Raw genomic sequence first — 27,986 nt, 5'->3', positions numbered from 1 at the left:
GCCGCAGTGTCACAGTCCATGCTCGTCCTTTGGGCTGCCAAGTCGCGTTCTCAGTCGCTCGCTGGCCGCTAGCAAATCGGTGACAAAACGCTGTTTCGAGTGCAGTACCACAAAAAAAACAATAAATAAAAATCAAACTTATTGCAGAAAGTATTTTCGAGAAATTACCAAGTTAAAGTTCAAGCTTAATGCAGGTGCTCAGGGTCAACTGTTGCTGTTGCAGCTAGCTGAAAGTTGGGGAAATTCAGTGCATGTAAGTCGATTGCAATTGAGATTTATTGTCCATTGAGCAAGCACACCACACACACACGCACTCAGAAAAACTCAGGTGACAGCAGACACTCCGGCGCACACCTGCCGAGATTGCGCCATCAATCTTGGCTATCAATTAGATCAATCATACGCCTCGTGCGCCCTGCAGCCATGTGAAGTGCCGTGTATCGATTGGGAGTATGTGGAATATTGATTGGCGAAAATAAACACTCACCTGCCTACCCAGACAGTTGGTCCGCGTGGAGGCAAATACACACAATGGGCTAAAAATAATTGCCAACCACCGACCAGCTGACTGACTGGCAGAGAACCACAATGAACAGCGATGAACCCCTTCTAATCGAGCTTAAGGTCCCGGGGATTAGGGCCTGTAAACGAGCTGGAAAATCATCCTAACCTGGCGGAAACTAAATCCACTTACAGATCAAGGACATTCGAGAAAGAAACTTCCAATGAATTTTGGTTACCTGACTGGCCAATCATTATTTAATCCCCCATATATACGGTGCAATTCCAGGAATTACTGGCCTATTTGCGGGAGTTCCTTCACCTTTTTCAAGGAAGCAAAAGGCTTCCGGTTCAATTATTCAAACGGCAATCACTATGCCTGCTTGGAAAAAGAACACAATGGAGAAAAGTTTCAAAGTCTCCATTATGCAATCAAGAAATTATTTGAAAATTTCTAAATTTGATTGCAACGTTATGAGCGGGCAGCATTTTCTTTTGTGGTAATACGCTCATCCTCAAAATGTTCGATTTTCTAACGTTCTTATGTATCCTTCTAAAACTTCATGTTGTGGCAAAGAATTTAAGGTAATACTGATGTTCTGAATTTTTTATCATTTTAAAACTCCGAAAGGACTTTGCTTATCTTTCTGGTAGACTTAACAAATTTTCTAAGCCAGAGTTTCTTTTTCTCAATTCCGTATTAAAAATATAAAATATTTATAGTTCGTTTTAAGTAAGTGGACAAGAATGGCTCTCGTTTTATTTTTCCAACCTCTACAACAAAATACTTTTGGCAAAATGGTTTCATAAATTATTAAACCATTTGAAGGAAACCAAACCTAAGACACACATGCAGCTGACGAAAAAAAAACCAATAAATGTATGCAATGTGGTGCGGAAAATGTTGGTCCAAAGCTGAACTGAAAACTTTTCACCAACTATCGGAGTGGCCAGGAAACCGGAGGACCCTCTCCCACCTGTGAACCATCCTGCAGCAGCCAATGATTTCCGCTCCCCCCAGACTTCCACTTCCGATTTGGCCACTCGATGTCCAGCTGCGTCCACGCTTAAGCCAAATCAGGACGGACCGGCTGTGTGGCGGACATGTGCCTGACACTCGTCAATGTCAGCCGGGATATGGGATGGCATTCAACGGAGGAGGAGGAGGAGGAGTAGGAGGCGGAGGCGGCTTTGGCCATATAACGAACGCCCCCTTTTTGCCAACTAATCCCGATGAAATCAAAAGCGAAAATCAAGACGCAACTGAAACTGGTTGCTGTGCATAGCTGGAATTTGCTTTAAAGGCATGTCGAGCGGCCAAATGGAGAGAGAGGAAAATCAATGTACCCTCCGGCGGCATTTGAAGGCGGCCTTTAATGGGCGGTGGGCGTGTTAGTGGCCCCACCCCCACACACACACTTAAATTACAACTTCACACACTTGTAACGAATAATAAAAGCGCAGAAAAAAAAGGGAGAGTGCAAAAGGAAAAATCAAATAGCGACGAGGGCAAGTCCCCCTAACATTTTCCTTTTGGCGGTCGGACCTCGTCATCGCCATCGTCATCATTTAAGGAGCAACATTTGCACACAGCAAAAAATTTCATAGATATTGGCAAACAAAATATAATAAGTGTAGCTAAAATATATCTCACATCATATAGCTCGCGTATCACTTGCGAAATCTAGAGTGTTAGTTTCACAAGTAAATATTTTTGTTATAGTTTTTGAAAATGTTATACAAGTTATTCTCTGTGTTTTCCGTTCCTGTTAATTTTTTTCGTTATTTTTTGTGAGCTGTTTCTGGGTAGCGCCTACATTTCTGTGCAAGCAGCGGGCGGCGGCGCTTTACAGTCCCCAGCGGCCTGATTAAATTCCCATCCCCCCACCGGACCGCCGACCGACCACTGAGCTTGGGAAATACTCCTGCCCATACAGGACACCCAACGCAGGACGAGAAGCGGCAGGATAAGGCGCTGCATGCATTTGGTGAGACGCGCAAATGATGAAATAAATGAAACTAATCCAAGAGAAAGCCCAAATGGCAAAATATTTACATTGCCAACCGCACTTGCCACAGCACAGTGCGTCAGGACATACTCAAAAATGTGTAAGCAATGCAGAACTCTTTGTGAGATGTTAACAAGAAAAACGTAATGATAATTTACTATTATAAAAGAACTACCAGTACTCTACTCTATATCACAATATTAAAATGCAGAGTATCCCGTTTTATTTCCGAAACTGCCATTTAACCCATTAGCCCAATGTGCAGAGTTTGGGCTAAAGTCCTTACTGGACTTACCCACATTTTTGTATCCAGCCACCCGACGGTGTGATAAACATCTTTGCCAAGTAAGCAACAATTTTTATGCCCCAAATTGGGTTCCTTTGGCCCGCTTTTGCTTTCCCGATGCCCAGGAGCTAGATGGCTAGCGGTCGTGGTGCCGATTTTGGTCCTGGTGCTGTCGGCGGTGGTGGTGGTGGTGCTGCCATGTCGATGGTTGATTGGATGACGAGGCGGCTCAGCGCGTGCACGTAAATATTTTTAATGATTTTCTCTTGGGCTGGCAAAGGCTTCACTTCGCTCCGGTTCAGTTCGATTCGATCTGGGGGCGTTCCGTTCTGTTATGTGTCTGAGTTTCGTTTTACGCCCCAGTTAGTGCAAAACTAATTATACTTAGGACGCAGGACGACGGTGAAAGATGGCTTACTTACCAAGGTCAGTCATTTTTAGCTCGCTTGAATACAATCTTGAAGATGTTTTCATATTTTTAGAAGACACGCGGAACCATCTTATTAACGGACTGTGTTTAAATATAATTATTGGATAAATTTATCCTTAGGCGACTGTAATTGTGTCATTCTGTTAAAGTGTAAAACACGCACTGACAACTAACCATTTTCATCAATAAATTATTAAGTGTATCCTTACAATTGCAAATGAATATTTGATGATGGAATTCGACATTACCAAAAATGTTGCAACTAATTCCCTAATTTACCATTTCTCTCAATTTCCAAGTCTTATTGGATGAGTGAGTTGCGAACGTTGTTGAACATATTTAATACCTCTATGCGCGTGTTTTCACCTGTGAATTCTTATCACGTGCACTCACATGTGACTGAACTCCATTCTGTTATCTGTCAATGTTTGTAGCTCCGGCGGCTGTTTCAGTTGATGTTTCTGTTACCTCTCGTTGTCCCTTTGCTTTTTCGGTAGCAGCTAATGCAAAATTATGGGCTTCAGCTCAAACACGCTCCTGCGTTTCCGTTTCCGGCGGAGCTATTGCTGATTCACATGAATGTTTTGGCGTTGGTCCTTGACTAAAACTGGGCGTTACCCTTTTGAAACGGCCACATTTCAGCTCAGACTGATGGATGGATGGATGGATGGGTTTTTCGAGCACGCATAGTGTTGCTTTCGGATTTTAGTTGGTTTGGTGTTGCAGATAAGGCTGTTGTGCCACGCCCCCTTCACACTAATGGAGTCTGCTTGAAGGCGAAGCTAATCACAAAGCACGCTTCTTAAGAAGCATGAATCTCAAATGCTTAAAGACGCCTGAAATGAATTACCTAAGCAATTCTAATTTCCTTGAATAAATTTTTTTATATTTTATTTAATTTGTTTTACCCTCTACATGCTCTGATGCCCATTCCCTAGGCATAAAGAAACTACTAAATAAAATGAACTCTAGAACTTGTTGCCCAGTAAGTGGAAACCGCATTCAGAAAGCTTGGGGTTCGAGCTCCAAAATAACCAACACTTGGCCAGCCAATTAGGCCAACTCAAGTGGTCAGTTCATGTGGACTCTGGGCCCGTGCTCGTACTTTTCTCCACAATCCTCTTAAGCCGGAGCAACAGCTGCGGCCTACTACGAGTATATGCCCCCACCTCTTGAAAACCCCTTTCGCAGGCAATTAAGAAACAGTTTTCCCTTATTTTTGCCCCTTCATATTCTGTTGCTTAGCAGTGAGTGGGGGGAAAAGCATAACTTATTAATTAAGAACATTGAAGGAATTCCAATGCAAATGCAGGCATAATTAAATTTTTGAACGCAAAATGATTAGACGGACATATTAAATTCCCAGCTAATTCTTAATGAAAATCCAATAAAGTGCTGGAGTCCAAGAGTTGCGAGTCTGGGCAATGCAGCCTTTTAATTAGCTTATTAAATCCACCGACACACGCACCACATTTTACTGCTGACAGTTTCAATTCACAAATTACAACCTCAAAGAGCAATTACCAACACGCGTCCAAACATCCATAAATGTATATGTATATATGCACACATGTATATCTACAAATGCGGAGGAAACCCAACTGGGAGACAACAACGAAATCCAATTTGAGGTCTGGCCCCAGCTCCAGGTCCTCATATCCCCAGCTCCCAGCCGCAGAAACCCAAAGCGCGCCTCAAAACCTGCTACGATGCCGCAACTCAGGCGCAGGCGGAGGATCCGAGGCGCAGGATGCCGACGTGGATGTAGACGAGGACGTTGCTAGTACTGAGGTTGCAAAGGGGGCAGCAACCACAAAACTGCCCATGACTATGTCCAAGGTCCTGGATCCCATATCCCTTAGCCTGTGCCGCATCCTGTGGCTGGCCGGCGGACAAGGGCAAGCCGATTATCTTTTCATGCAACATTTGTAAATCTAAAAAGTTAAATGACACTAATCTAAATTCCACAACAACGAAACCAACGACTTATGCACCGAAAAATGTTTCGACGAGTCATGTACGTATGTATATGTATATGTATATGGGTCCAGGACGAGCCCTCTAAAATATTGCAGCCTAAGCGCAAATATCCGTGTGTGTGTGCGTGTGTATTTGGGAGCTGCAAACATTAATATGGTATCTTATGATGTTGTCCTTTTGGGCCCGGCATTCAACAGAGTTCGTCGACTTTGGTAGTCAATTGGATGAAATTTGCATAAAACGATTCAAATCAATTTGCATTTGTTGCGAAAAGAATTGATCGCTTTTGCGGATACAAAGAGATGATTGCGATTTAAAAATTCTACAAATATTCACGAACACTTAGGACTTGAAACGTAGAAAAATAACAACAAACATGCTACTTTATTTCACTTGTTGAGATCTCTTGAACACGTGACGTATGAGTAATTTTTAAAATTTTAAATTTTTTGTATTGTAAGGTATATAAAAAGTCTCTTTTCACCTCAGATAAAATGCTAAGAGCATTTCCAAATCGTTTTGATCTCTACAGGACCTGCGCCTTGTTTAGCATTTTGCGTGTTTCCCGTTTTTAAAAACATTTTCCCATTGTGGCTGCTGCTCCTGTTGTTGCTCCTGCCTTGGATGGCAGGCACACACACACCCAAATACACGTATATATATATTTGAAGCCGAGTTTATCTCAAGAATGTAGATTGCCTGTAAAATATTTAATTACACTCTACGGCACGGCCACACACAGCTAGCACGTATACGCCATGTGTGACACTAAATGAGTGAGCAAGTGTGCGTGTGTGTAGCCCTTTTGGCCGCCTGCTGTGGTTGTGCGTGTGTGGAAACATGGCAATTTCCAAGTGCTGACGTTGAGTGCGCTACACACGAGTGACACTTGTATACATCTCTGCAAGTGTTGATGTGTCTATGCCATACCTTTTACATGTGTATATAGTGGACTGTAAGTGTGTGTTTGTGGTTGTTTGTGGCCTTTGCTCAGTTTACTCTGTTATTTATTTGCCCCACAGATGGCGCCATGCCTGTCAAATAGTTGAGCTCTACCCGAATTTTTAATCAACTTCTTTGCCACTTTTTGCATATGAAATAGGTACAATCTGGGCTGCTTCCCCAACTGCCTTGTTTTCCTCTCACTTGCCTTGTTATTTTCTTGTCGGCCGTTTCCCTTTTGGCCTAGTCATTCATTAGTGACTGTGCCACGTAAAGTGGCAAAATGCTAATTATGTTTATTGAGCAACGCGCGAAGGCAAATAATTCTAAAGAGGCCTCAAAAAACACCGAAAAATTATATAAATATTTACACAGGGAAAAATATCCGAGCAATGCCGGAAATGCATATTAATTATATTGAAAATGATGCCAAATAATTACAATATATAGGCTGTACTACAATTGTACAAATTCTTTTAACTCTTATTTTTTGGCAATAAATGCCCGATTTTTGTGCTTCTTTTTTTTCCTTGCGTAGATATTTGTGTGTTTGTTTTGAATATATTTTTGTTTGTGTTGGTTTCGTCGCAATTCCCCTTACAAAGGACCTAGGACCGAACACTCCTTGGGGAGACAGGACAACAACAAAAGCAAATCGGCTTTGACCTTTAATGAGCAGGCAGGCGAATGCGGACGCGTGTCGCTGGCCGCATAAAAGTTTTGCATTTGATTTGCGCCAAGGTCGTTTTATAAATAAGCTCCCGACCGCAGCCCTCGAACACTTCCCATAACCACAACCCATCGCACCACCACGACACACCGGCAGACATCCTGTCGATCAGAGCATGTCATCTAGCTCAACGCGGTTCGGCTCTACTCGGCTTGGTCAGCGGTTGGCTAGCCATTTGGCCATAACCTTGAGCACACCCAGCAGTTGGACCTGCACTGCCCCAACCGCGCTCCGCTTTTCCAACCCACAGCCCAACTCCAACCACGGATATCCTTGGGTGTGCCCAGTGGCGTGCCTTGAGGTGCTAAATGTAAGCCCAACACACTGAGCACAAAATTGTACGAAAAATGTATCTAAATCTCACAAAATAGAATTTTTACGAAGAAGATTGGAAACTAAAATACTGGACTGAATACTTGAAGTGTGTGAAACAGATAGGCCACCAATATATGCATTCCTTTCCAAGCAGGCTCCAAAATGGTAAATTCAGAACTCTTTTTCTCAGTGCACTTCCGACAAATCCTAAGAAAGCCCATAATTAAAAGCAACATTTGTTTTTGTCTTTTGCGGCATTAGAAAGCTGTTGCGATTACCAAACTTAAATGGGTCGCATTGTGTATTCACGCACCTATAAAAAAGCAACCTTAGGCCGCATTCGATGTGTTTAATTAATGATTAGCCGCGACTTAATTAGAATGCCAGCGATTCTGACTGACAACTGAGCGATGCTGGTGGCGCCGCCTGATGAGTTGGCAAGTCGAGCTTGAAATTGCCTGCGGCTGGCTGAGTTAAGATGAGGGCGAGATTAATTTAACAAGTACAGGCAATTTCACTTCGCAAATTGCATTTTATTTCCAGAGCGGTGCCACGTGGCGGATGAGTTATATGGCCAGCTAATTGCAGGCCCCACTCAAGCAGTCAGTGAGTGACGGCCTGTGTAATTACACAGCATTTGCTCAGGTGTTTTCAACTGCAACTGGCCAGCCATCCACTCGAAACTGTGGAAGTCCGGTTAAGGGCTTTTGTTATCTGCCTCTCACTATCTCACGGGCTGCACCTGCTCGCAATGACCTCAGCCAAATATTAACTGCCCTTTCGAAGGGTATATTTAGATTTCGGGACAAAGAAGGTGCCATTAGGTAGCTTAAGTTTGGGACATTTCAAGCAAAATTAGATTATTCATTATATTTGTTTGGGTTACAGGACAAAGAAAGCCTTCTTAAATCGCATGAGATGCATTTTTGTATTCGGAACGAAGTTATAGTTTCGTTTTTCTCCCGGGGATTGATCAGATCTCGCTTCGATTCTATTACCAAATACTAGTGAAATGGCCAAATAAATACTCAAATTGTTGCTAGCTTTAAATTGGAATCACATAAACTCCCACAGTTTCAACATGGTTAAACATTCACGAGGAGACTTAAAAAAAACATATCAGATATGGAATACATCAGGGTATTCGAAACTGCGTTTTTTCTATATTTTGTTATTCTATTCCCTTGCTTGCGTGCTACAAACAATTTTCATGTTGGCCAGACAAACAATAGCGCCTGGAATTGATTATATACTCTCCATAATTTATGCTTATTAAAGCCCTTTATGCCAATCAACGCCACTCCTCTTTCTAGCCGGCTGATGTTGTTTCCGATTGATAATTTTAATTAAGTTTTATGTGTGATTCATTTTCCTCTGCAACGAAAAGAAAAAAAAACTAATAGGAAAATATAGGAAAAAGAGTGAGTGTGATAAAAAAAAGAGGAAAAGTCAAAGGCAAATGAACTGAGTGTAAAACTGTGGCCAAAGCTGCGGCCTGGCTTTCGGTCTTTCATTCTACTAATTAAGTGGTAGAGCATCCGACAGTGTCCTTCAACCACAACGTCAACAGCTTACCAATAATTTATTAATTCAATTCTCCATTTGGGCACTCGATGTGCCGGCTCTGCATTTGGCAGGCTATGCTCAAACAGCTGTAAATCGAGAAATTGAAATGCAATTAAACGCACATTCGGATGCGGTCATACGCACTGTTGCCCCGCAGAGGAAGCCCGGCTTGATGTAACATTTAAATGGAAATGAATCCAAATGCCTGCCGCATTAAGTCAGCCCAGTCGTGCATGATTTCATTCAGCCAGTCGAGCAGTCGAACAGTCTAGCATCCATTTGCACAGCCAGATTCCCATTGACATCTGTCCGAGTGTGGCTAAGTAAATGGCTTAAAGCCTTCAGGCTGGATGCAAAACTACGGCTAACACCGAGAGTGTTGCCGTGGCTAAAGCAGAACGTGTCAATGAGTAAGCCCGCATCTCGCATCTCGTTGTCTCGGTCTTAGCCCTTTTGTTATTATTACTTTGGCAACAACTCGACTCGACATGTTGCAGGCTCATCAGCATCGCAGGCAAACAGTCGGGCAAACAGACAAAGGATTTTAGCCAGGATAAGAGCCGTGTGGCTCGCAAGGAAAACACAAGCATACACACAAGCATTCAAACATCCAAACGGCAAAACAGCAAAACCGAGCACGGAGCACACAGAACGGATTATTTGTTTTCGGCAGCTTTTGTTTGTCTCATGTAACATCTCTTTCGACTGCTTTCATTTCACTCACTGCCGTGCACACAGATGGGGAGAAAGTAATATGGGTTATTCGAGCTGTAAAATTCATACATATCTGGAAGAAGTTAACTTTAAAAAGGTAGAACAATTTTAAAGTTCTAAATTAATCTGTGAATATCTATTGGAAATTCAAGCCTTTTTCAGAGGTTCTAGGGTCTACTGTTTATACAAGAAGTACTAATTTTTCGACAGCAGCTGTATGCCGTCATGTATCTTTTTTTTGTGTATCTGCAGTCAGGTTGTGGCACTTCATTCGACTGCCTGGCTGTGAATTCATTCAGTGGTATCCTTTGTCCGCTGCCTCAAGAGCCAAAATGGCCAGCCAGAAGTCAAGCGATATTAACTCATTTCATGCGCACAGGCAAAGGCCGTAATAAATATCTGCCTTCGCACAGCTGGCCTAGTTCGAGAGGCAATAAATCCTGCAACTGGCCATGTAAATTAACCGCCATCGAAACTTATGAAATGTGCGGCATTCGGCATAAGCCATCACCATTACCATCATCATTGTAATCATCATCGCCATCATTATCATAGCTGGCAAATGTCAGGCTGAAATTAGTTGGCTTGTGTTGTACGGCTCATAAACCAAAAAAAAAAGGATCGACCCAATGATGAGGCGTTGGAGTGGCCGGGCCAACAAAACATAGCCAATATGAGCATGTTGGCCGGCCGAAAAGAGCAGCAACAGCAGGCGTTAAGCCAACATCGCCGGTGCTATTGGCAACTGGCAACCGGAACCTGCAACAAAAACACAACCCGAACAAACAAAAAACGTCCAACACTTTCGGGAGCGTATGTGTTAGCCTGACCCTTGATGGTCAGAGGCAGGATAAGTGGGGGTTACGCCAGCTGCGGGGCAGTGGAGGTCGAGTGATAATCACAGCCAGGGTCGGTAGCTGCGCACATGTTGACGCCATTTCTGTGTCACCCTGACAATGTTATTAAAAATCCATTCAAAGTCCCTACACGTCAGTGTGAAAAATGTCAAAAGAAAAAAAAAACAAAAAAAAAGGAGGAAAAATCTTCTGGGACCCGAGTGAAATGATTTGCCATTTGGTTTTGCTACCATTCTTCCCATCCCAGTGCATCCCAATAATTAGGGGTCTACGAAAAATATCAATCATTTTCCATCTATTCAGGGTTTTTCATTTTGAGAACCATGGGGCAAATGACAAAAAGGCAGGTTTTAATAACCAACATCCATTCATCAACTTACTTAAATGAATGAAAATTATGAATCCCGAAATTTTTGTACTTTCTAGCCAATCCATACCAATTAATCAAATTTGTTAATCATACAAAACTCGATATCCTGCTGATATCTTAGCCAAGCCAATTTGCAAATAATAAAGCCATACCCAAAAGTAGAACATCATTCGTTTTGTTTGCAGCTCATCAAATAAGCCAGTCGGCAATCTACGATTATATAGAAATTTTGATGGTGATTGGGAAATGTGTTCTGTTCATTTCGATAATGGGCAATAATTAGACAGGCATTAGCATAATATCGATTCCGGGACCGATGATGAAGTGACTGTGGCGAGAGGAAATGAAAACATTGCCAGATGGCTTTTAATTTCCTGCCGGCAGAATGCGGCTAATAAAACCAAAAACTAAAGCCAACTCATTTTGTGTCAATAGGCGGCAGCATGTAAGCCCGCAGAGGAAAAACCGAAGGAAAGAACGGAAAAAATAAATAAACTTGAAGCCCCAAAGGGTGTTGAAATAAACACAAGACAGAAATCCTTTTGGTGAGCGGGATTTGCTGCGGCCAGGAGGCGATGAACTGATTAAATTGTTGACGAAATCGTTCCCAGGGATTCCCCGCAGGAAACTAAATCCGCCGGCCAACTGAGCAAGTTGCCCCTGAAGCTGCCATTGAACTTTATCGATAAGCATCGGGGTGCAGGGAGAAGCCGAAGGAAAAGCGGGAAAATCGAGGAAATACCAACTGCTGGGGGAGATCCTTGGCTGGGCTAAAGGGAAATACATTTTTATGGACAATTTGGTTTTTATGTCAATTTACTGCTGTTTCCCCACTGAAAACGCAAGGAAATTCATGGAGTTACCAGACCAGACCAGACCCAATATCACTTCCATACCCACGGTACACCGATATATATTCCTTTATATATATATGCGTTTTCCCCCCAGGAGAAGTCGTGTGCACATTAAAATGGGCGTTGAGGGGCGCATCCCGCTGTTGTTCGTCTGATTGGTTGTATTTGCAGCATTTGACTTCATCTTCGGACTGGGTGTTATTATGGCCGCCACTGCGACACGATGTGATAATTGCCAGCAGCAACAGCAGTATCCAAACACCCGATACCACCAGCCTCTTGTAAAGAAGAATCCATGGGGGAACCGGCATCTGCCTTTAAGATTTCATCGGGATTTAAGTTTTGCGCCGCCAGCTGACGACTTTGTTCGGGATTAGCCATTGAGCTGCTCATAAAGCAGCGACTAAACTGCGAAAAGCCCTTGTCTAGATACAACTTAAATTGAAAATGTTTATTGGAGTATTTGTAACAGAAGTTCAGATAAGGATAGGTTAATAAAAGTTGCTGGGTGTGCTATAAACTAAAACCATCACTGTACATAGCAGGTACTGAATTATATAACGCTGTGTAATTTACACTATTGTGTACAAACTCTTAAGGAAAAATGTTATATAACGAAAAAAAATGGAAAAGTGTAGGTCCAAAAATACCCCGTATCACAAATCACTTTTAGCATGAATATAGTACTTCAAAAACAGTCAAATATTTTGAAAAAAAACAAATAGCTTTATTCTTACATCCACATTTGTAATGTATCCTTGACGAAGACCCATCCAATCTACTGAGGAATCACTGGGTACTGTGAACTTTTGCTTCTTTATTTAATGCAATTTCAGTGGACAAGGCTTTCCAGCACTTCCGCTACCCCTTGTTCCAGATCCCATCCGCTTTTCTTTTCTGCTTTGCACTCTGCTTGTTCAGCATCTGTTTTTGATGCTGCACATAAAGCGGCGGAAGAACATTCAACATTTTTACTGTTTACATCAGTGGAGAGTTGCGGCTGCTTCTTCACTCTGCCACTTCCTCGGACCTCTCTTTCGCTCCGTTGGGGCTTTCGCCACTTAGCCGCTGTCTTCTTCACTCGTTATGGAGCTAATGTTTGCTGGGCGCGCTTTGTGCTTTAGCTTTTTATTAGGGCAGCATTTATAATTCATTTTGCGCTAATTTCGACTATATTGTTGATGGCAATTGTTGTTCGCCTCTCTCTCACCCATTCATTGGGCCCTCTTGCTCGCTCCTGGTAGCTCTTAGGCGTCATGTGTGTCGGCCATTTCTCATTTTTATGTGTGGCCATGTTGTAAAACCGAATTAATGCGATGTAGTCTCTTCCACAGCAACGCAGCACAAACAACAACTGACAACAGTGTTGCATGTGGCTCTATCTCACGCTTCATCACCCGTCCCTATCTCTCTATCGCCCCCTCCCTTTCACTCTGCTTGGCCATTCGTGTATCTCGTTTGTCTAAGCTGAAATATGACTTCCTGGCAACACGTTTTTACATTTCCGTTTCCGCTGATTTAATGCCACAACTGAAATTATTACCATAAAAGTATGCTATGCTGACCGTGCAAAGGGAAAGAGACGGTGACATGGAGATAGAAAGAGAGAAGCAGCCACTACATATATGGACAATTACACGCTACGGTTTACAGTGCCCGCTGGAAATTCTAAATAAATCTTTAACGATGCACTGGGACTAAAGTCAAGGGAAAGAGACTCACGTGTCAGCCCTGGGAAAGATTCTCGAGTTACAGTTACCCAGTTTACCAAGTACACTGGGCAAAGAAGTGGGTAACAAAAAATATAATAATTGTATACTTTTAAGACGCATTTAAAACACTGAAAGTAAATGATTTCTCATGCCTTAAAATTCATTAATGACTCTAGTTAATAGTGAGTTAACTAGTTTCCTTGAAAATGTATTCCTTTTTCTTCAGTGTATCTATTCCGCCCCCGTCTCATCCAAGCTTGTTGGTTGTCACGGCGGGGTCCGCGTTTCTGTTGTCTCTCTGTGGCATTTTCCCCATCTATTTGTACGTCTGCTGTTTACTGAAGCGTTTTTGTCACATAATTCGCTGCGGCGAAGGACGCCAGCACCGCGACAGCCATAAAATGTTGCCACAACACGTAATTTGGCGAATACCGAGCACATTTTTCATAATTTGATACATCCATAATTACGTAATGCGTTGACAGCTTTTTGTCAAAGCACAAACAAGTTCTTGGATGCTGGGAAAACAATTTATGGCCAATGCTCTTTAAGAAATTCGCTGGGCAATTGTTTGCGAGGGCATTCATTGTTCGTATTGAGCCAGTTTTTTGGCCTGTTTTGACAGCTGTTGGTGGCTAAAAGTTTTTTTAATTAAAAACCATTCTCAGTGTTTCCGAATATTTTTTGCTTCTTTTCTTTGCTTAAGTTATGCATTTGTGTGCCACAAAAACAGTATGCATTGAAATGCAAAATCATAAGAATGCGCGGACATGATTGCATATTTTAACGCTTTTACCATAAACAAATAAAAGCTAGTTTTCATAGAAAAAATACTTATAGTTAAATTTTTGAAATACATTGAAAATTCAATTAAAGCAATATAAATTCCTTAATCATATCAATGCCAGAAAAATCCACTATCGATGCACATTCCTCAGAAAAAAGGTGTATCCCATAGCGAAAGGCAACCATATGTTTTCCGCTAGGAGCTGGAAACATATCCCATGAAAATCGCAGATAGCTTGGCCTGGCTGAAACTAAAAAGTCAAACAAAAAACAATCCGTGGAGTTGAAAAACCGAATAAAAATTGCAGCAATGTAGCGCACAGCAGAAACATGAAAAACAACTTACCCGGAAAATAGCGAAAGCGCAAGGAAGCGATCCAAATATCCTCCAGCTATAAATTGCGCATTAAATATTTAAAAGCGGATTTAGCATTTGCTATTTGCCATGGGAAATCTTTTAGCAGATTTGCATTAATCCGAGGGCAATTACAGCCACTCGACAGCTGTTAATTGTAAATAATTCAGTTGAAAGCATTACAATTGTAATTAAACCAATTGCATTGCCAATTATCAGCCAATAAACAAATATGGGCCGTGTCAAAGCAAACAATGGAGGTATTATTAACACAACGGCGAAGTTTTCTAGGATCTGCAGGGATTGGAAAAACGTGGAAAACTGCACAGGAGGCGGTGGCAACACATTTGTCATGACTGTGCCATTTAGGAGGAGGCAACAGCTGCTGCAAACAATTAAGATTCAGCCGAATGAATGAGTTATGTCTGCCACAGAGGCAGCAGATTGGGCTGCACTTAATTAACAAAGGCACAACTTTCCAACCCAAGATGACCCACGGACTCCAGGACACTAGGACTCTGGCAATGGAGGTGGACAGACAACAGTTAGTTGGCTAATGAAGTTGACAATTAGAAGGAAACTTTCCGTCATCCAGAAACCGAGCTTGCCAGTGCTGGAGATTTTTATATTCATGAGCCAAGAAACGATTATTCTTCTACACTCCAAAAATTCAGACATAAATATGTTAATATATATAATTATTTTTACAAGTAAGAATACAATTCTACATACTTTTATAGATCACTGGCTTACTTATCAATTAAAATAGTTTTTTTTAATAATAATATATACAATATACAGGGTAACTAGCTAGCGAAGAATATAGCAAAATGTTCTATGCAATTTTAATCCCTTGGCTTCCCAACTTTATAACATTCTTGAGTGTATCTTATTATCTCGCGAATTCCCGCCAGCCAAGGAACCAGTGTTCCATGGTCTGGGAAAGCCCTCAGCTGCCTAATTCAGCCACGTAGCTGGGCATTCATAAATCTGTTGCATAAACTTTGGCGCACAGGCCACGTTGGGAGGTAAAATCATAGCCAGGCAGCCCTGGAGCTGGGTCTGGACCAGCACATTAACATGACCCCATGAAAGATGCATGAGCCGCACAAAAATGGAGCAGCCAGTCAGGAGGGTCGGGGTGTTGAAGGCTCGGGAAAGTCCCCATGCTCGTTTCCAGCGCCCCGGCACGTCACAATATTTTATGCGATTATAATAAACTAAACTCTATAAAGTTGTCATATTCAATTCCCGACCCATGCAACGGCATAAATTAGGCTTACTGAATGGAAAATGTTGGGGGTATAGCTTAGGCCAACTAAAGCTGCAGTTGCGTGCCATGCAAACACATTCACATCGATTGATCGATCGCTGCCACATGAAAATGTCAGCACAATTAAGCTCACTGAATCAATTTACGCCCCAGCTGTTTGCCACTGAAGAGTGTGCTTTTGTGGCTGGGAAAACAGGGGGCGTGGTGGTTGGTCGGAAAATTCGAGGGGGCGTAGAAGCGGACTGCCAGCTACACGCAAAATTTGGTTTTCCGCGTAAGCCTTTAAGACCTGTTAATTGAGTGCTTATCGATTAACAAAGACCCAGTGTTAATTCGTAAAAGCCACAAAAGAAATATAGACCCACAGCTAAGGGCTATATTAAGCCCACACTTAAAGTGTATAATTAAATGTGAGTGAAATTATAGTCATTTTGTTGGGGATATTTCTATGTTCCGTTACGTACAAACATTTGTTACCGATGACAAATAAAATTAAATAGAGTGTTAGTTTCCATTTATGAGATTTTACAATAAACAAGTTGATAAAAAACACCTACTCTAAGTTTGTAAATCCAAGCTTACTCTGTTGATGATGATTGCAACATAAAATAGACAAATTATGTGTCGTTGTGATTAAAAGGATGCTTTCTGGAACCTACTCCCTTTCCTTATATGAGATGAAAAAGGTTGCCCAACTTCATTTGAACGCTCTAGCTTTTAATTGTCCTTCCGCACAATACACCCTTCAGGTCCAAGTGGCTGGGGCACCGACACAAATACTGCTTATAAAGGCATAAAATATGAGCACGTCTCGGCCAGGATGCTGTCCCAGCAGGACATCGGCAGCCTCAGCATAATTAAAGCCGCCGACATGCCATGAAAGACTGTGTTCGGGACAAAGAGGTTACCTCTACGCTCTACATTCTGGGCAGCATGATAAATGGCATTAATAAATTCGACACCGTAATTGTGTATTCCGAAAACGACTCATAAAAGTCAAATTTCAACTGGCTAGGCTGCACATTGCGCATACGCAGCGATGGCCAAGAGGTAAAACATTCAATTAGTGCGACAGGCAGCCACCAGCAGCAGCAGCAGCAGCAGGATCCAACAGCATCATCAAAAACGCATCAAGCTCATTAGGGGAATGAAAAAGGGCGATGGGAGGAAGCACGTAAGAGGGTATGCACTGGAAAAAATATTCAAAATCTTAACAGAATATCAAATCAGTTCCTGAAATCGCAATCTTTGCAATATGATGTATTATAATGGAGAATTTTCATATTAGGTCCAGCGTATAACAAATATCGAATTTCTAAATTTTCAAGAGTGTAGAAGGAGGCAGTTGCTCTGTCATTTTATGGTTGCTGCGACACGGAAGTGGCTGCGTCCTTTTGCCGCCCTGCTGCCACAGTTGCCACTGCCTTTTGTTTACATTCCGTTTCGTTTTTCGCCTGAAATGAGCTCTAAATGACAAGGCGGGCAGGCGGCAATAGCAGCCAGGACGGACTGGCAGGAGTAAAAACAGCAGCAGCAGCAGGCACAAGGACGAAAAATGCGACAAACTGTGCCAAGCAATTTTCAGCTTGAATCGCTTGTGCTCATAGTTCTTGTGTGTGCGTGGGGCAATTTGCTGCAAGTGTCATCGCCCAAACGCATTTTGCAGTTGTTGCATTAAGCCAGAAGGCGGCAACAGCGATTACGGTATTATCATTGTCATAATCATAAAAACATATTGCAATGACAGAAGCATGAGGACGTTTAGTCGGAAGGAAGCGCAAATTGAGAGGGGTATTGTGTAGGGATTTCAGGCTCGTATGGAAACCTCAGTGTTAGTTTCATTCCTTAAGTGCTTATCTCTTGCTTATCAAAGGTATCTTCAAGGTAATTGTATTTTATAAGTGAAGAAATATTAGGGTAAATCATTACAAGAGTCTTAAGAGCGATTGCAAACGTCGTCACCTCTGCTGTGAGCCCTTCTCTGCGCTTCTTACTTCAAGCACATAAGCGAACAATTCGATTTGTTTACCCTGCTTAATCGATCAGCGGCCTGCATCTTGAAAATCCAACCGGTCTAAGCCGCAGATTTTACGCTGCGACATCTCCTGGCTGCCTGCAGCATCATTTAAGCACTTCAGCGAGCTTGTAGCAAGTGTCGCTTACCATTTTGTTATGGTGCCCCGGGGGTTTATTTATGCCTTCGCTATCTGGCTGCCGGATATAAAAGCAACAACAGATTGCATAGCAGTAAACGAGGATGTCGACATGTATGAATATATGCCAGCGCATGTGTATGTATGTTCCATGCCACAAAAGACAACGCTAAGTGGCCTGGGGCGCAATTTTAGCCATTGGCGCTCGTTAAATTTGCATGTGCATGCCCTTACGTGTATGCGATGGTATGTATGCGTGTGTGTGTGTGAGTGTGGCATGTAGATGAGGACGTGTAACAGTGTCCCTCTGTGCAAGTGTGTGTGCTAGCGAGCAAAGTAAACGCGCAACAGTCTCCGAAAACGATTTGCGGTCTTTGGCTGTCTTCGAAAGCGTTCTTTTTTGCCACTTGCGGCAAGGAAGCGAGCCAACCTTCATTTGGCATGCAGCAAACGTGTCAAGGACAAGTCGGATGCAGCCACCGACTCGACACACAAACACCAACCCACTCGCTCAACCACCACCCTGTGAATTTTTTAACAGCACAGGTGGAAAAATATAAACAAAAAGTGCCGCACATTTCAGTTTCAATCGATTTCCAGTTATGTCAATATTTAGTAACTATTTACTGATTACAATTTTCATAGTCAGGTGGATTTAGCTGGATTTTGAATGGTTAAAATTCCTAATGATATTATTAAGATTCAATGAATAAGAGCAAGTTATTTAGATATTGAAATAAAACCAAAAATACGTTGACATATTGACAAGTTTTTCTTACCGTGCACACCGCAATTCTCCGGCTGACGTAGCTGAAATTGAAATTGCCCATGCGAGGCAGACAATTGACAGGGCGGCAGCGCGAAATTATTCATCACGTTGTGCGTCTCTAATATTTATTTAAAATTTTACTTTGATTAAAATGCGCGTGCCAAGTAGTTCCCAGGGAGTCAACAAAAGGCGAGCGGAAGGATAAAAAAAGTGAAGAATGTTAATTTAGAAGCTAGATGAATTAAACAGCAGCGGGAAAAGTGCTTGAAATGAAAGTGGCAGTGGAAGTAAGTTGAGTAAAGGCCCAGAACGTTTTGTAATTAAAACTTGCCGGGCGCAGTTGCACAAGTTGATTATGCGGCACAAAGAGCGTTATCCCCACTCCCACGTTTCCCATTACCACCCACTTTTTTCCATTCCGGCAAGAGAATGCTGTCAAAATCATAATCTGCGGCCAGGGTTTTTGGGGGCACAAAAGAACGGCACGACCGTTGACAGTTTTTGACGCTCCAGAATGCCAAACCAGCATCATCATACCTTTGGCTGGCCGGGATTATGGATGCAGCTTTCAAAGCTCTTGGTGATGCGGATATTAGCGCATGATTGGAAGCCGCTAACCGACATTGCAGGGGCTTTGTGCAGGCAATTAACACAAGCCCACAATGAGTCCCGATTGGAGGCCCACATGCCTGGTAAAATCCGAGGGGGGGAGGGGGATGCGAAACCAAGAGCCGGTTCAAGTGCCAATCAAATTTGGGACTTCCATTATCTTTCCTGATGAATTTCGTAGCCCTTTTGTTGCCTTGATTAAATTACTTTTCGTTATTTGCCAAATAAGAGGCGAAAAGGGATGAGGAACGGCAATGGCAGGGACAACGGCTGGCTTACACATTTAATAAGTTTATTAAAAGGCAAAAAAAAATATATAAAAATCAAGCACAGAATGGCAAAAGGCAAAAGCGGGTTATTATGGCAACAAGAGTGAGCAAAATCTTATCTAACAAGGAGTATCCTGCGACTCAGATCTCAATCCCTTTTTTATTGCTCTCCCTTTTGCACCTGCCGCCTGGCCAAAGTTGCGCGACATAATTGCTGATTTAAGGTGCTGCCTTACCGGTTGCTTTTCCCTGATTTCACTCCGCCCTCCCCCGCATCCTTTTGGGTCCTGTCAGGCATTCAGGCAAACACATTGCTTACATATTTCATTTTCTGAGCGCACGCCAAGAATGCCAACAACTTTGAGTTGTGCAAACAAAGCCAACGGCTTGGCCATAGTCACCGCTGAAAGCCCCGCTGAAAACCCACTACTTTCCACGAACTACCACCCCGTTTCCAGACCGTGTGTCATTCGTGCGGTAACCTCGATTCTGTTTAAAGCCCAAGCTACTTCCGTTGCAGGGAGATGCGAGATATGAAAGGCCAGAATGCAACAGAATCCCCACGACTGCCTCGCTCCAATGCACTGGCAAAATATTGTATATAGATCCGTAATTTCAGCAAAAAATATACATGTTTGTATTTTCATTTTATTTTATCATAATAATAATATAATAACTTAAAATAACAAATTGGAATTACAGTTTGTATCGTAGCTCGTAAGGAATGCACATCGTTTTTCTTCCGAGTGCATTTAGCTTTAAGTTTCCATGGAAGCCGGAAACTGTGACCGCGACACCCCCTCCAGATCAACGCTTTGATCTTACAGCTTCTGCTGCCTTCTGTGTTTGTTGTGCGGTCAACTTGGAGCCCCGGGGCTTCCAGGAAAAGGAGCAGGAGCAGGAAAAGCGCCGTTCAACTCGGTGGTCAACTAGACAAAGGCTTAAGGTCCTTAAGCGGGATTATTACTTCACGTGTTGTGTGGCGAGAATGCTTCTGTCCTGCTGGGAGTTAGTAAAAGGTTATTACGACATAGTTAGGAAAAACCACGGAGGTAGGGAAGTGCACTTGAAGCTTTGTTTGCCAACAGGGACTAGGGGACATAACAGAACACTTATCGAATATACGTCAATAAAGCACTTCTTGGTAATGGAATGCCAATATAGTCAAGAAAAAAGAGATCTGGATAAAAACAAGCAAAATCAGGTTAATACAAGCTATACGACAATTTCTAGTGGCAATCACTATAAGACGCAATAAACCACTCTCGACAGCTAATAATAACTACTAGTAATATTTTAATCCACTTAAATCCCCACCATTATCAACCTGCTAATTGTAATACCTTTTCGTAACCTTTGTGTGGGGCCCAACCCATTTCAAGATTTAAGCACTTCTCGTGAAAATTTCACGCAATCAAAGCGCTTAGCCCGCACACTCTTCTTCAAAATAGCCCTCAATTAGCATAGAAATTGGGACTGCTCCTTGATTTGGGTTTGGCCAAGGTCCTTTACCGGTTTTCGATGGCAAAAAACGGGGTGACAGCTGTCGACCGGGATTGTCGCATGTGTTGACGGATTAAGGAAGCAGCCTGTCTTCCAGCTAATTTGGTTAGGCGGATATCTTAGCTGTGGCAATGTTTTGGGAATTAAGTGAAAACAAATTGTGCCAACTAATTCAATTTCCACTCAATCAAAGTGCCGGCGGACGTGCCGAGCTGCAAGGATGCAACACTTGCAAGGATGCAACAGCGGATAACTCAATTGTCCCTTGTGGAATTTGCCTGCCAAAGAGGCCGCTCCACAAGTTTGTCCTATCGATTTGTTTAAAATTATATTTGAAAAGTTGAAAACTCAATTTCGCCCTGCCGCTTTATGCTTCCACCGTGTTCCTGTAAGCAGTCTCGCACTCGAAAAATAACAAACAACGAGGACAACTTTGGCGGATTCCTTGGGCCAAATGCAACAGCCAAGAAGTTGAGAAGTCCCTGGCCTCCGAGTGACCTCAGTGAAAGAAACTTTGCCCTGCCAGTGAATGTGAGCATTTAGTTTAAATAACATCAAGTTAACTTTGAGCATCGGGTGCAAGACGGTTGCATACTCTGGGAAATTTTGTGTTAATTTAAAAATATATAAATTCAATATCTAGGCCAAGATAAGTTATGTGTATGCCTGTTATTAATAATATTACAATGGGTTCCACATTCCAACCCAAAAGACTATCTCCAAAATGATTTCGAATAATGTATCAAGCAAGTTTCAGCTTACCAAATGTCAGTCAAATTAAAATACCCGCAGTCGAGGTAGAAAAAGGTCAAGAAAATCACTGAATAGGGAGTACAAAAAGCCAAGAGATGGAAATATAGAAAAGGCGACGGCGAGCGAAGGCCGCTCGAAGTTCAAGTGGCAGAGCCATAAGCAAATCATGCCGTAACATAATGAGGCAACATAACAGAGTGGAACAGGACAAAGGAAGGACATCGGACACCGGCAGGAGCATCGGGCAGGAAGCAACTGCCACAAGCAAATTGCATCGCCAGTCGCCGGTTGCCAGTTAACGGTTGCAAAATTAGTTTAAACTTGGCGGAAGCGAAGACGTCCACGAAGACTACACGGAAAGAAAGTGTCTTTATTTAGTAAATACTTTATTTTCATTACTAATTTTGTACATATAGTAAATATAATTTTCATTATTCCCACAGTTTTCCAACAACTACATTACCAAAAATGATCGCACAACTAAAACAATAACTGTTTTGAATAGCTAATTAGCAATGCTAACGAATCCTATAATTTTTTGAGGGTTTAGGAAAAATTATTTTTTTTGTCAATTTTCGAATTTTTAGAAAGGGGTAACATCGTCAAATTTTGCAAAAAATCGCAAAAAAATAAATTCGTCCAAGTCAAACACACATCTATTTGAAATTTAATTACGAACTCAGCGAGGTATAACATTCCATATTCGAATTATTATTACCAATGATACGGTTAAAAAATGAACTACTTTTGGACGAAAATCGGAAAACTGGTTTCGGCCAAAACTTTGATATTCAAATAGCGTATTTTCTTCATTACATGGCTAAAAATGATCGCGCAACTAAAACAATAACTGTTTTGAATAGCTAACTAGCAATGCTAACTAATCCTATCATTTTTTGTGGGTTTAGGAAAAATTATTTTTTTGTCAATTTTCGAATTTTCAGAAAGGGGTAACATCGTCAAATTTTGCAAAAAATCGCAAAAAAATGAATTCGTCCAAGTCAAACACACATCTATTTGAAATTTAATTACGAACTCAGCGAGGTATGACATTCCATATTCGGATTATTATTACCAATGATTCGGTCAAAAAACAATTAATTATTGGATGGAAAATCGGAAAACGACATTTGTCAGAATTCTAAAATTTAGGAGTCTTTTTATCATATTATAAAAAATTTTTTAAAAAGTTTAGTTATTATTGAAAGTAGTTTAGCGTACTTTAATAACCTCTTTATTTTTGCAAGTGCTAACCAAGACTGTGGCTGCTTTTGTTGCCTCTTGCAGATGCTGCACCTGACCGGAGACAAGTCCTGGCATTCCGTGGAGGCAATGTAAGCACTCCGGGGCAAACGCCGTCGACAGCACATTAAGGAGGAACAACTTGAAATTACCATAAAAACCGCAGAGGTTGTGGAGCGCAGAGGCGGAGTGAAGGGAGCAGGGAGCGGGACGAGGCCAGAGCGGGAAGAGGGCGGAGCGGTTAAGCATGCGGTCGCTTAACAAGTCGGCGGGCGAGGAGGAGCTGACTGGCCTGAATGGCAACTCCAGCGACTCCATCTATACCATCAAGAACAAGTGGATCACCGACTGGTGAGTTGTCTTAATAGAATAAAGGCGCCTTTAAGAATAGTAATTTCAGTGGCAAAGCTTTTAGAAAATTGAGATCTTAAAAAGATTCATTGTTAGAATTGCTAGTAAAATATACAATTTTTTTTAAAGGAGTTTGAAAGGATAGAGATAGTTTTATGTCAACCCTAATTAAGCATTTATTAACTTTTGCACTTCCAGGAGCCTTAGAAGGGAGCGGGATAAGCTGTGCAGCTTCATTTTCAAGCGAGTCCTGACCCACACGGAGTGCAAACGCCTGTTGGAGGCGGCCAAGATCTATGGCGAGAGCAGTGACTTCAATTCCTGGCCGGTTAATGAACAGCTGCAATGGTACAGGAACTTCGATGTGAACAATACGAACCTTCTGTTGGCTGTTAGAAATCAATCCTCTGATGGCGGTTCCACCATGTCGGGATCCAGTTCCGACTCGGAGATTCTTGGTCCTGTTCTGCCACCATTTGCCCTGTGGCAGACGATCCTGATAGCCATATGCCTGGCCATTTGCATCATTCTGACGGTGGGCGGTAATATCCTGGTGCTACTGGCCTTCATCGTGGACAGGAATATTCGGCAGCCCAGCAACTACTTTATTGCCTCCCTAGCAGCCACGGATATGCTGATAGGTAGTAACTAATTTACCTTAAATTCACAAAATAATTATTAATTATACTATAAACCCATATTTCAGGAACCGTTTCGATGCCCTTCTACACGATATACGTGCTCAAGGGTTACTGGGACCTGGGTCCGATGCTCTGCGATCTGTGGCTTTCCGTGGACTATACGGTCTGTCTGGTGTCCCAATACACAGTGCTATTGATTACGATAGATCGCTACTGCTCCGTGAAAATTGCCGCCAAGTACCGGAGTTGGAGGACAAGAACCAGAGTGATATATATGGTCACAATAACCTGGATCATTCCCGCTCTGCTCTTCTTCATTTCGATTTTTGGATGGGAGCACTTCACCGGCAAGCGGGATCTACTTCCTGGCCAGTGCGCCGTTCAGTTTCTCAAGGATCCGATCTTTAATACGGCCCTGATCATTGGGTACTATTGGACCACTCTAATTGTGCTTTTTGTCTTATATGCCGGGATCTACAAAACAGCTTATGATATGCAAAAGCGCAGTGAGGCGAAGCAACGCAAAATGCAATCCATGGTGGCCCTGAGTGCTGGAGCGATGTCCGGAATGGCAGGGCATGCAGCTGGCATTGGTGTGATTGAGGAGAAAATCCTGAAGACCAAAGTGGAACTGGCGGGAGATCAAACCGATTTGGATAGTGCCTGCACCACAGTGATCAAGAGATTAAGTGGTTCGGGTCAGGCAAATCCACTGGCCGTAGCCACGGAGGAAGTGGAGAAGATGACACCGGAACAGAGGAGAGCGTCGGCAGCCAAAATACAGGAGGAGGCGAAAAAACGGGAGGCAGCCGTGGATGCGGAAAAGAGCGAGAGATCCAGCAGTCCTGCCTTCGATTCCGATGAGGAATCCTCCGTCAACCAGGCCCAGCAGTTGATCACACAGCAGAAATTAAACAACATGAGGAAGCGGTCATCGATTGGTCTGGTCTTTGGGGCACAGGCCGCCCTACTGGCCACTCGTGGCAAAGGTAACTTGCAGAAGAGCACCACCAACTCCAAGTCCATCGAGGCCATGCACCAGTACCACCATCACCAACAGCACCACCACAACCAGAGTCCGTTGCAGCGGGCGCAGAGCAAGGAAGAGGTGCGCTCCCTGCACCACCACCAGAACCAGCAGCAACCGCACCACCAGCACCACCAAAACCAGCCGAACCCACCGCTGGACAGGCCCAAGCGCACATCCTGCTCCACCCTGTCCCAGATAGCCGAGCATGATCGTTTGGTCGACCTGTCCGCTCCTCCAACACTACTCAACACCAGTGATCCCCTGTCCCCCGTGTACTTGGCACCCATCGAGGTGCCTAGTGATCAAGTGCATCAGGGTCTGGTGCAGACCATATTGCCACCTCCCGACGCATTTCAGTGCCCCACCCCGCTCTCCGATGACTATTCGGATCGCCCCTTTGGTAATAGTTCGGGTAACAGCGAGCTGGCCCTGACCTATGACCTAATGACGAACTCGGAGCTGCGTTACATGGACGAGAGCTCCGCCATGCTGGCCAGTGTGACGGCCAACTCCACGACCTCTCCGAATGACAGCGTCCAGGGAAAACCTCCAGTCCTGCCTCCACCACCGCCCGCACGCCGAAATCCACCAAAATCGAACCTGAACCAGAGCCTCAGTCAAACTCCCAGCCAAAACCAGAGTCCCAGCCAAAGCCTGAGCCTCAACCTGAATCCGAATCACAACCAGAGTCAGAGTCAAAGCCAGAGTCAGAGTATCGAGGAGGCGGTGGCCATTGAAAAACGTCTTCTCGTCTCGTACACAGGAATCGAGGACTTTGCCAAGGTGAGGCGGGAGAGCTGCATCGAGGCCATCTGCCTGTTGGATGTGCCCGGAAAGCTAACTGCGGACTGCCCCCATCGCCGGGCCTCCAGTCCTATGGAGACCAGCAGCAAGGATGCCATACTCTATTCCCCGATGCCACCAATGCCACTCTCACCAAAGGTCAAGACTTCAACGCCACAAACGGGAACGCCCCAGTCGGCGGCGGTAGCACCACCTGCGGTGCCACTGGAACGGATTGAGGAGCGAGAAACATCAGACAGTAATACCAACAAGATGCCCTCCACCTCGGGCACCACCAGCAGTACGGGCGGTGTAGGCGGAGGCGGGGAACAAGATGGTGGCGGTGCCACCAAAAAGAACGCGGAGGATGACGATGCCAACAGGGAGGAGAAGGGTTTGGCGGCCAGCCGAAACTCCAGCAAAAGGGCATTCATCCATTCGATTGGAAAGCACTTCAAGAGCAAGAAGGCTATACCCCTGATCCTTGGAGTGGGTGGTCGACAGAAGTCCAAGTCGGAGAATCGTGCTCGCAAAGCGTTTCGCACGATCTCGTTCATTTTGGGCTGCTTTGTGGCCTGCTGGACGCCCTATCATGTGTTGGCCCTGGTCGAGGGATTCTGCCGGCATCCGCCCTGCATCAATGAGCACCTCTACATGTTCTCGTACTTCCTCTGCTACGCCAACAGCCCGATGAATCCTTTTTGCTACGCTCTGGCCAATCAGCAGTTCAAGAAGACCTTTACGCGGATCCTCAAGGGGGATCTGCACATGACCTAAGCTGGTTTGGGGATCTGAAGTGGTTCAGTTGCTGGTGGTTGAGCTGAATCCCTTACAGATTTCTATTTGGCACTGCACTTGCGCAAAGGACCAGACACTTCTGAGCCCCGAGAGTCTGGCGCCTTGCAAACTTTTCCATTCCCAAACCCTTTAAACCTCCTTAGGCCCATAAGTTTTCTATACTTAACGTACAAAAGTGCTCCGCTTAATGGAATATCTGCGGGATTTTGACCATCAGCAAAGTATTAGAATCAAACACTTATTAAATTCAAAATTTAATCGGTGGACAGGGAAGAGTTATCTGTAAGTAGCCAAAGGTGTGTGCTATAGTTAGAATCGTTGGGGGGGAAAACAAGCTATCCGATTTGGGATACACATAGGTCTAGAGTGGCACTAAGCGGGGCGAAATGTTTTAGACAATAAATATTTTAATGTTAATAACCAATCTATGATAACCATGCAAAGTATATGATATGATAGCTAATAAAATAAATTAAGCATAAGATATACACATTTACCAAGACTAGAAAAGCATACAAACCAAAACTCTAAAGCATATCCCAATATAGAATAATACTTCTTTTGTTGTTCCGCAAATGTATCAATACAAATCAAACATATGAATGGGGTAGGCCATAAGAAAACCAAAGAAAAGCATGTTAACTAACCCTTTGAAGGATATGCCAGTCGAAGCCCTTTTGACGGTGACTCTTTGTCTAAAACTAAACAAAAACAGACCTAATTTCGATTTCGAACGTTCATAGAAACTTTCTTTTACAGTTATTTTGGTAGGTTATAGAACTTAGAATATTGCAAAAATATAAACTGTGTTCAAACTTTTTCGACGAATGGTTGCCGTCGTGGGGTTAAACAGTTCGATGTCAATCCTGCAGCAGATATACGATTTTAAAAACACAAAACCCAGCATACACACCGGCGTAATTGTCTATGGATATATGCCAGACAAGTTCAAGAGTTTTGTTTGAATATTCATGAGTGTAGAGCATACGAAGATACATACATATAGCTACATAGATGTCAATTTTTGCGCAAGCCAGCAACTATACTTATACGGATATATAGACGTCTCCTTAGCGCCTTTGCCAAGTTGCCTAACTGAGTTCACTCTCACTCTGATAATCTCTGTCCTCGGTTGAAGTACTTTGTTATTTGTTAACCGTTTCGTTAGCCGATTCGTTAACCGATTCGATTCGTTTTCCAGTGAGTAATGTGCTAAACAAGTTTTTGCCTTTGTTGAACGTTTCCTTTTAGCACGTAAGTGATAAGTGTAACAATAACTAAAATTATTACTAAATAAATAAATGAATGAATAATTGCATTTTTTATGATACGTAGGATGAAGCTATATTTAGGTAAGTTATGATTTTATTTTTAGATAGCGCCTTACTTTCAATTGGGTTTAAAA

General features: G+C 43.1%; 1 protein-coding gene across 2 annotated transcripts; it reads left to right on the top strand.

Annotated features, from left to right (window-relative positions):
- Nucleotides 1-27: 27 nt before the first annotated feature.
- LOC6607321 (5-hydroxytryptamine receptor) lies at nucleotides 28-27,887 on the top strand. Of its 2 annotated transcripts, XM_032722028.1 has the most exons (5): nucleotides 28-253; nucleotides 23,024-23,329; nucleotides 23,528-23,970; nucleotides 24,036-24,959; nucleotides 25,764-27,887. In XM_032722028.1, the coding sequence occupies exons 2-5, from the start codon at nucleotides 23,226-23,228 to the stop codon at nucleotides 26,558-26,560; spliced, it is 2,268 nt and encodes a 755-aa protein (XP_032577919.1). In that variant the 5' UTR covers nucleotides 28-253; nucleotides 23,024-23,225; the 3' UTR covers nucleotides 26,561-27,887. The 2 variants fall into 2 exon arrangements, with proteins under 2 accessions (XP_032577919.1, XP_002032095.2); XM_002032059.2 differs by having other exon boundaries at nucleotides 24,036-27,887.
- The last annotated feature ends 99 nt before the right edge of the window (nucleotides 27,888-27,986 follow it).

This window comes from Drosophila sechellia, chromosome 3R (assembly GCF_004382195.2).
Source record: "Drosophila sechellia strain sech25 chromosome 3R, ASM438219v1, whole genome shotgun sequence".
Taxonomy (NCBI): Eukaryota; Metazoa; Arthropoda; class Insecta; order Diptera; family Drosophilidae; genus Drosophila; species Drosophila sechellia.
This window is presented reverse-complemented; position numbering and strand designations above follow the sequence as displayed.